The following is a 9910-nucleotide window of genomic DNA, read 5'->3' as shown; positions in this document are numbered from 1 at the left end:
GGGTCAGTCAGAACAGGAGCAGGCTTGCAGCAGAGCACAAGGGACACACTGTTGCCAGTCTTGGGGGTCCGGTGCCTGAAGGTGCGTGTGTGGAGGAGGTAGCTTTGTGAGCGGGGAACTCAGGAAAGCGGTCTGGGGCAGGGGCGGAGAGAGGAAGGCCTGGGTGCCGGCAGGTGGGGGGTGCTGTCTGTGCAGGCGGGGCTGCGGTCACGCCGTCTCTGGGGCTCCCCACGTGAGGGCACGCTGCCTGGCGGTCAAGGTCCCCAGCGCTGCGGCCGCCCACACGGGCGACCTGCTGCGGGGGTGCCTCTGCTTCTTAAAGATTTCAAAAACTTGCCCCTCACCAACGTCCGCAGGAAGGGGACCCTCTGCACCTTCTTTGATGGGGCTGGCTGCCGCGCCTGCGCTGCCAGTCCGCGCACGAGGCTCAGGGCCCAGGAGGTGCCCGGAATCCCACAGGTACCAGACGGGGCGGGCAGAGCGGAAGCAAGAAGGCGAAACCCTCACACTTGCTGAGATTCTAGGAGATGGAATGATCCTGACTCAGTCTCCCTGCTATCCGGTTTTCAAATTGGGGGGCTTAACTGCAAAGTGAAACGCAGCCTTGCTTTTTTATTGGAACAGCCTGAAAAGTCTTGATGATGCCTCTGGGACTTTGCGTGTATAAACCGAATGCCTGGGAGGGCCGCCTTCCTGCAGGGGTGGGGTCTGCGGCGGGTCCCCCGGGTCCTCTCGTCGCCGGTTGTGAGGGGCTCTTGCAAGGGACAGCGTGCTGCTCCGCTTCAGGCGGCCCTCTGGGCAGCGTCTGCTCACTAGCGCCCGGCCCCCCACCGCAGGCAGGGACCGGGGGCAGCCCCTGGGCTCACAAGCACTGGCGTTTCCGAGAGTCTTTGGAGGGCGTCCCGTCATGGAGACCCGGCAGTTAAACAGCGGTCCCTTTGGGGATCGGGTGCCAGATGGGCCTCTGCTGGCGGGGCCTGAAGCCACAGCTGCTCTGCTCGGCGGACGTGAGCAAACACGTGACAGACATGTCCAGGCTGCACCTAGATGTTCACAGGCACGGGAGGGACCTTGCCCTCTTGTGGCTGTTTGTAAAATCTCACTTAAGAGAACATTTCCAGTTTGCGAAGTTGTTAAAATTAAGTAAAGTGATGCCCCGTGATTTCTTCTCTTGGAATGTGACCTGCCTGGTTTCTTTCGCTTCACAGACGACGTCTTTCTGCCTAAGGACATCGACCTGGACAGCGTGGACATGGACGAGACAGAGAGGGAAGTGGAGTACTTCAAAAGGTAAGTGTTGGGGCTTGTGTCTGAGCTGAGGACGCACGTGCCCCTCCGCAGCCCTAGCACGCACCCTGGCCGCCCCGCTCCCCCTCACACCGGGCCCTGCCCGCCGCCCCCCTGCGTGACGGCCGGTTTAGGACAGTGGTCCCCGGCGCTCGGGCCTCTGCCCACACCTGCGGGGTCTGCCGCTGGGGAGGGACCCAGTGTCCCTGCTGGCCCTCGTGTGCGCCAACGCCGGAACACTCTTCGTGGCGTGCTTTTAAGGAGAAAAGTGGCATTTTCGATGTTCTCTCCGTTTTCCTGACGAGCATCAGACTTGGCTAGTGCTGTGTTCAGCGGTATTGTCTCCACTTTGTGAATTTGGCAAGCAGACTTTATTTTAAAGCTCCTTGCTCATTCTTCGGTAGCTGTGGCCCCTTTGTGCCGGGTAACCGCGCAGTGTGTTTGCTCTGACTTCTGATTGCTTAGGACAGAACTCTAAACATTTCTGGAATTTATATATAGTGTGTGTGTGTGTGTGTGTGTGTGTCTCAGCAGGCGGAAGAAAGCATTGGCTCAAGTTGGACACTTAAGTAGGACTAGACAGGCACAGCCTTGACGTAACAAAAGTACCTGTAAAGTACAACAAATGCCGTACTTACAGTGAAACATGAAAAACTGCCCCTTGAGGTTCAAAAAGAAAGAAGGATAAGGAAGCCCATCGTTACAACTTCTATTTGTGAAGCCGTAAGAAAAAAACGGGATACGAATCAGAAGAAGTGGGATTGTCATTCTCAAGTGATACAAGTGTGTTTGTACAAAGTCCAGAAGGACCTGGAGTTGAATCACTCGCATTATTAAGAGAGTTTCCCCTGATGCTAAATTCCGGGGCTTTTCTGGATAAAGGGGGGGCTTTGGAGGGAAGTTTCCCAAGGTAGGTCTCTGGGGCTCGTATATTTTAAAATCAAGCATGAGCTTATAAACACAGACTATCAAACTCCCAAGACTTGGGGAAAACAAACATCTAGAAATGAAAAATAGAATTATTAAAAGATCTTAATAGATATATTGTAAATAGCTTAGACACTGCTGAAGAGGGAATTCATGAGTTTGAGAAATATCTCAAAGACGTACCTCCAGAATGTACCACAGTTGAAGGAAAATAGAAAAGAGGTTGAGAGACACCGAGGAGCGACTGAGTCTAGCGTACATTTAACTGACCCCCCCAGGAGAAGATGGGGCTGCAGAGAGCGGTGTGCAGAGACCCGGCGCCTGGCCGGCGTCCGCACCGCACGCCATTAGGGCACGCAAACAAAAATCCATCCCCCAGCACAGCAGGTGTAAAACTCGAAGACCATGGGGTGATATTTTCAGTGTTAGGAGAAAACAGTGTCCAGCTGTGTGTCCCATAAACCTGTTCTTCCCATCAAAGAAAAACTGCAGGCACTTGCTACAGAGAGATCTGCGTAAAAGAAAACATCCCAGATTCTACTTCAAGAAAAAAGATTGATCTTAGAAAAACAGTCTGGTATGCAGGAGAGAAAGAGAAACAGCCTGAAAATGTCGGTAAATACAATGTTTTCTTGGTAACAAGACAGTAATAATATCCAGTTGACATTATGTCTGAAAGAACCACTGTATTGAACAGAACAGTGTGTAAGTTAGGTGTAAACCGTTGCTGAGCATCCTCGGGTTCTTGTCTCTTCGGGTGTTTAACAGTGAAGTATTTAACACTCAGACTCCAAGGGGAAGGTGATACAGCTTCACCAGCGGTCATTAAAAGAATACAAATAGGATATATAAATTGCTAGTCTATTGAAGGAAAAAATCAAAACTCAGAAAAAAAATAAATGTAAAGAAAGTAAGTAAACAAATTTTAAAAACACAAGAGACACAAATTCAGTTTTATCTGCAACCATAATAGGTAAAAAAAAAAAGTTTGTCAGATTATGGTAATAATTTTAAATACACATATACCCACGTGTGCACGTGCACACATACACGCCCTTTACAAGAACGCCCCTAAACCAGTGACAGAAATGTGGAGACAGAGACAGGAAGCTAGTGTGTGGTCCTGTTACTACCAGCCTGTTCTCGTGTCGGGGACACTAAGGCCGCTGCAGAGTGACGGGGGTTCCGTGTGGGAGGAAGACAGGTGTGGAACGAGTACTTGATGAAGAAGTCGCCTCAGTGCACGCAGGAGACTCAAACCCACTCCTCCGGCGGGACGCCCGCTGCTTGCCCGGCCGGTCGCAGCCTCCTCCGGGGTGGCCCGCAGGCCGAGCCTGAGGACGGGTCACGGCCCCCGCGGCCGGGCCGCGGGCTCGGAAGTCTCGGAGCGAGAACGCGTGTAATTTGTGTTCTCTGACCATAACGTGTTTAGGTCGGAAACGTACCATCACTAAGTAAAATTTTAAGTCCCTTAATGTTTGGAGGTCTGAAAGTGTGTACATTTAAATAACTCGTGGGTTAAATAAGAAACTACAGGAAGACACTTCAAATACACGGGGCTGAAAGATAAGGAAAACGTGTGAAAACCTGTAGGCTGTGGAAAAAGCTTTCTCCTGAGAGCTCTTTCTGTGAGGCCTGGACGTCTGCCGAGTGAGTTTTTAGAAATTCAGAAATTAGTGAGCTAGGGATTTCAGTTGGGAAATTAGGGGAAAGAACAGCCAAATAAATCCAAAGAAAATACGAGGAGATGATACATAAAAGAAAAATAACGAAATAAAAAAACAAATACAGAGAAGATCAACAAAGCCAAAATTTGGCTCTTTAAAAACATTAACTCCATAAATAAACTTGAGAGACTGGTCAAGAAAAGTTGGGAAAACAAAAAAAGACACAGAAGAATGTAGTAGTTAGATGGACAGGAACCAGGATGTCGGTAGTGATCAAAGCCGGACCACGGCTGCGCCCGTTTCACTGCGCTCCGCTTTCTGCGGGCCCGAGGCCTCTTTCGTTTCGTGAGTCTGTAAACGAGGACAGTGTGGCCCCTGGAGCTGTGTTGATGAAACCTGAAGGAACACTGGCAACAGCTGTACCTAAAACCTAAATACAGAATCAGCCCGAGAGAAAATAGCTTGAATGACCCAGTAACCAGCAAAGAAATCAAAGCAGTTCTAAGTCTTCCCAATGACAGAACTATACTCTGTTGGTTTTACAGAGAATTCTCCCCAAACCTCAAACAGATTATCCAGGCTTGTACTGCTGCTACCAGAGAATGGAAATCACACAGGACTCCCCATTTTATGAGAGAAGGAAGATTTTTGATACCAAAATCTGCTAAAAGTAATACAGAAAACATGAAAAATTACAGCTCTCTTTCAGTCATGAATATTAGATGTAAAATCATCACGAGAAAGTTCACATTCCAAATCCAGTAGTATTTTAAAAGCAACATATGACCAAACTGGTGTACCCCAGGAGGGATGCAGGCGTGTTCAGTGCTGGGAAATCCACAGGTGCGTGCTGCTAGGTTCTTCAATATAAAGAACCATATGGTCGTTTCCATAGGTTCAGAAAAAACATGTGATAAAATCTTAGCACTCTGTTAATTAAAAAAAGAAAAATGGTAAACTAATAGCAGAAGGAAATATCCTTAACCTGAAAAGGAGATTTACTAAAGGAGAGAAAAGAAGTTCGGGTGAAACCTTCTCTAAGACGGGAAACCTGGAGGCGCGACCCCGAGGCGCCGCGCTCGCCTGTCCCCAGCCGGCCGGCCGGCGCGGAAGAGAGGTTAGAGGCCCACGGAGTGGGAAGGAGGAGATAACTTCCATTTGACAGATGACCTCTAGCGGTCACAAGGTCGCAAGGGGCTGGCCCTGGGATCCGCGCACAGAAGCCGCGTCTCTCTGCACCGTCCATGAAGACGCATCTATAACAGCACCAGAATCTATGCAGTGTCTATGAATAAATCTAATAAAAGTTGCACAAGACTTCTGCATAGAAGACTGAAACGTGACTGAAGAACGTTGAAGACCTAGATCCTATATTCATTGATAGGAGAAGGGAATATCATAAAGCTATCGTGTTTCTCAAAATTTATCTGTAGATTTTAAAATCCAAGAAGGAGTTTGCAAAATTTAGCATTTTAACAACAGGTGAGGATGGACGTCGTGTGCTGCAGTCACACCGTGAAATGCTGCACAACAGCAGCGAAAAGGAACGGACTGACCAGGAGACGAAGGCAGAACGCGCGGCTGCACAGAGTGCCTGTTACATGAAGTCCGGTCAGACGCAGCTGGAGGACATTTTTCAATATACCACGTCCAGTCCAGCACCTCCACTCTGGGCTGTCTGCCCAAGAGAAACGAGCAAATGCACGCCAAGACTTGCACATGAGTGTTTCTAGAAGTTTTATTGTAACAGTCGGAAACTGGGGACAACCCAGATATCCACAGCAGGTGAACACACCAACTGCGCTCTGTCCGTCTGGCGGACGCCACGCAGCGAGGAACGCCTCCCCCTGATGACCCCGGAGGTGGACCCGAGAAGCCGTGTACTCAGTGCGCTCGCGTGAGACCCTGGAAACACAGGGTCGTCTGTGGTGACAGACAGCAGGCCGCCGTTCCCCTCAGGCCGGGGAGCCAAGGAGATGACAGCAAAGGGACATGGGAAAATTGGGGGTTTCCTAGAGATGTTCTGTCTTAATATGTACCCGGATGTACATATTCGTCAGCACTGAGCTCTGTAACAACTGCCATTTATTGTTCACAAATTATCCCTCAGTAAAGTGCATTTTATGACATTAAAGTGGGGGCACTCGATGGCTCCGTCGGCTGAGCACCCGGCTCTTAACTGGCTCAGGTCCTGATCTTACAGGCTGAGTTTGAGCCCTGATTGGGCTCTGCACGGACGGTGTGGAAAACCTGCTTGGGATTCTCTCTCTCTCTCTCTCTCTCTCTCTCTCTCTCTCTCTCTCTCTCTCTCTCTCTCTCTCTCTCTCTCTCTCTCTCTCCCTCCCACACACACCTCCCCTGCCCACTCTCTAAATAAACTTAAAAGAACATTTCAAAAGAAATTAAGTATATTGTTCAGTAATACTATACGTAGGTGTTAAGACTATAAAGAAAAGCAAGGTGGGGCGCCTGGGGGCTCAGTCGGTTGAGTGTCTGACTTTCGCTCAGGTCACGATCTCCCAGTTTCTGGGTTCAAGCCCTGCCTCAGGCTCTGTGCTGACAGCTCGGAGCCTGGAGCTGCTTCCGATTCTCTGTGTCCCTCCCTCTCTCTCTGCCCCTCCCCCGCTCATAATCTGTCTCTCTCTGTCTCTCAAAAATAAATAAATGTTAAAAAATATATTTAAAGAAAAGCAAGGAAATTATTGACGTGAGAAGCCAGACGGTGACTCCTTGGAGGGCGGGGGAGCAGGCTGTGGCCGAGGCAGGCGCGGGCGGGGCTGCCTGGGTGCGGGCGGCGTCCCGCAGCTCCAGCTGGTGAGCCACGCTTGTCTCCTTCATTCGTCTGTGTGTGTGTTACATTTACAACAAACAAACGATCCTCTTTTTCCTGCCCATTACAAAGACTTAGAAAGTCATGATTATTAAAACATCAGAATATTCACATAGAACACAGAGCCCAGAAATAGGCTGGACAAACACTGAGCTTTGATTTATGACAAATGAAGTTATGCTCATAAGTGGAGGTGTGACGTTTAAATTTGGATCCTGACCTCATACCATACTTAAAGGTCAGCTTTAGAGGAGCTGAGATTCTCAATGCCAAAAGCAAGCCTTTTTATTTGGAATAGAGGTGAATATGTCTTTGACCTCAGAGTAGGAAAGGATTTCTTAGAAACAACAACCATAAAAGACTGATAAGGGAAATGACATTCAAGAAAATGAGATCGTATTTGTAGCATATCACAAGGGATTAGTATCAAAATATAAAAAGAAACATTCATTACAAAACGGAATAAGACAAACATGTTGACAAATGGGCAAACGAAACGATGGCCCGTACGGAAAAGTGACCAGCAGGCCGGCGGGGTGGTCAGCCTGAGCGGGAGCCGGGCCGAACCACGGGGGTGCGGCCTCCGCTGGTCTGTCCCCGCGTGCTCTCCCGGCCCTGACCGTGAACGCGCTGGCCCCGTGGGGGAGCTGCTCAGCACACAGACACAGCACGACTCCGCTCCTGTGTGTTCAGAGACCAGCAGGCGAGTCGCCGCTGAAGAACCCTAGGAACAGGGCCGGTCATCACCCACCCCAGGGCTGCCCCTGGGGGAGGACAGCCCTGGGCTGGGGGCGTGGTCCCCCAGGCCCTCGTGTCCTGGTGACCTGTGCACACGTGTCCGGCGCGTGTGACGCAGTCGCTGCTGACCGCACAGAGGCCTGATGGGGAGGCGGTGTCCGCAGAAGGGGCCGGGGGTGTGGGGGGCGGGGGGGCTCGCAGAGCCGGGGGACTCTGGGCCTGTGTGTCCTGTGCCCTGGGAGCCCGTCCGAGGCCTTGCTTCCCTTGGGCTGGAGCCCTTGGAGTGGCCCGCCGGGGCCGTGAGTGACCCTTGTAGCGTCCAGGCTGCTGCTCGTGGAGACGCACGGGGCACACGTGCGCCAGGGGGACCGCTGCGAGCGGCTGCAGGAGAAGGGAGACCGCAGAGGCAGAGGGGGAGCTTCCAGAAGGTGCAGAAGGTAACCCTGCTGGACTCAGGGTTTGACCAGCTGTGGCCAGGGAGGGAGCATTGGGGTTCAGGGCCGGGGGTGAGGGACGACCCCCTGGACACAGACTGCCTGGTGGGCTGCACGAGAAACCGAGGCGGGTCGATGCGGCCGCCATGTAGACCGACACCTGCTTCTGGCTGTGGGACAGCAGTGGCCACTTTCATTCAGATTCCTGCCGCCCCAGACGAGAGCTGGAAAGGTGAAAACTTCAGAAATGACGCCAAGTAAAGGCTTTTGAAGGAAAATGTTCTTCGTTCGGTACAGAATCGGCCACTGTCACCCGGGAAGCAGGGGGCAGTGTGGTCTTTCTCAAGCCCTGTTCGGCATGCAGTGCGTGACCCGGCGCTGGGCCCTGGGGCTGGCGGCAGGTCTCGGGGGCCCTGGGCGCGGGCCGGGCCGTGGAGGCAGCAGTGGGGCGGCGTCTGGCCGTGAAAAGTCCCACTCTTCCCACGCGCACACCTTGCCACGTGACGGGCAGGGTGGTGGCCGCCGGCCGAGCCACCTTCACGGTCTCAGAAACGTCCCTTGGGCAGCTTCCGCGCAGGACAAGTTGGAAAAGGAGGACGCAGGAAACCAGAGGACACGGAGGGCGCTGGCCGGTGTCCCGAGGGGGGGACTCGCTCCTGACGCCCCTTCCCCCCTCCGACCCCCTCGCCCCCCGGGCCCCGCACTCCCCCTCCTGGGGGACGCTGGACTCTGCCCGCGGCAGCTGGAATGGGGGCCGTTTCCTTCCGTGACCGGTTGCCTCTTTGTCTTCACAGGTTCTGTTTGGATTCCGCTAGACAGACCCGGCAAAGACTGTCCATCAACTGGTCCAATTTTAGCTTGAAAAAAGCCACTTTTGCTGCCCACTGAATGAGGACCGCCTGGAGAGGACGCGAGGGAGGTGGGCCAGGCCCGGGGCTGCCGTGCTCGCCCGGGGCCGTGCCGGGTGGGCCGCCGCACCCGAGACCCCCAGCCCGAGAACTCGCTGCTGGGCCGCGGCCACAGCGCCGCGCTGTCGGGTCGGGACCGGGGCCGGAGACGCGGTCCGTCGTCCGCGTGGCTCGTCGCCTCTGCATCTCGCCCTGCCCTGTCATCTGCGCCCGCCGGGGCGCCGCCGTCACTCAGCTCTCGTGTGCCCTGCGTCCCCCCCGCGGCGGGCTGGGCGGGCAGGCGCTCTTCCGTTCTCCTCCACAATCTACTGTCCAAGAGTGTACACGTTGCGCTGTTTGTGTCTGACCCCCTGACTTGTAGCCAGCTGTGTAAGAGCCTTGCAGAACGAGAAAGTTCAGATCCAAACCCCTCCCAGTACTCACACCATCCGGTCCGGTAGAGAGTGTACGACTGTATTAACACGGAGGCCTGCCTGGCTACTTTTTTAACATATTGTTAAGTAATATTAAAATCATGTCTTTCTTTTTGAAAGATGGAACACATTCGTACAGCAGAGGACCTCGTCTGCTTGCTTTCTGCTGGGGCCCACGGTGGGGGGGGGGGCGGGGGGCAGGGCACGTGGGTGATAGCACCCCCAGCGGGAACCGGAGCCCCGCCGTCCGGCCGCGGTGTATCTGGGCCCTTCCGTGTGCCCAGGGCGCAGCCCGGCCAGACACTCCAGGCTCTGGTGTGGGAGCGGCGGTGGCACCGGCAGCAGCGCGGTGCGGGCCGGACAGGGGCGGGGCCAGCGGGCTGGACCTCCGCGCGGCCTAATGAGCAGGCGCTCATCCCGCTTCCCGGGAGTAAACAGAAGTCACAAGCGTTAAAGTAGGTATAAGCCGGGAACGTGCGCAGGATTTTGGATGGAAACGGGAATCCTGCCTTGGTTCCTTTCTCCGGGGATCTCTCCAGGCAGGCTGTGGGAGTCTCCGGGGGAGCCGCCTCCTGGCCGCCGTCCCGTCCCCACCCACTTCCCGGAGCCCCAGCGCTCCCCACTCCGGGCAAACCTGTGTGTGTGTGGGGCCCGGCCCCGGATGACGGGGGAGCGACGAGGGCCCCGTTGCAGAGTGGAGACGGGG

At 53.8% G+C, this 9910-nt stretch overlaps 1 protein-coding gene across 1 annotated transcript in view; it reads left to right on the top strand.

Moving 5' to 3' along the window:
• The window catches only part of FAM193A (family with sequence similarity 193 member A), a 61478-nt gene extending 52133 nt beyond the window's left edge, over positions 1-9345 (top strand). The window contains exons 17-18 of the mRNA XM_029949424.1: positions 1209-1290; positions 8678-9345. Coding sequence (XP_029805284.1) covers positions 1209-1290; positions 8678-8771 — 176 coding nt within the window. The 3' untranslated portion in view covers positions 8772-9345. The remainder of the gene's footprint in view (positions 1-1208; positions 1291-8677) is intronic.
• The last annotated feature ends 565 nt before the right edge of the window (positions 9346-9910 follow it).

The sequence above is a fragment of the Suricata suricatta genome, chromosome 1, assembly GCF_006229205.1.
Source record: "Suricata suricatta isolate VVHF042 chromosome 1, meerkat_22Aug2017_6uvM2_HiC, whole genome shotgun sequence".
In the NCBI taxonomy this organism is placed as follows: Eukaryota; Metazoa; Chordata; class Mammalia; order Carnivora; family Herpestidae; genus Suricata; species Suricata suricatta.
Note: the sequence above shows the minus strand (reverse complement) of the source record. Positions and strands in the feature narration are given on the sequence as shown.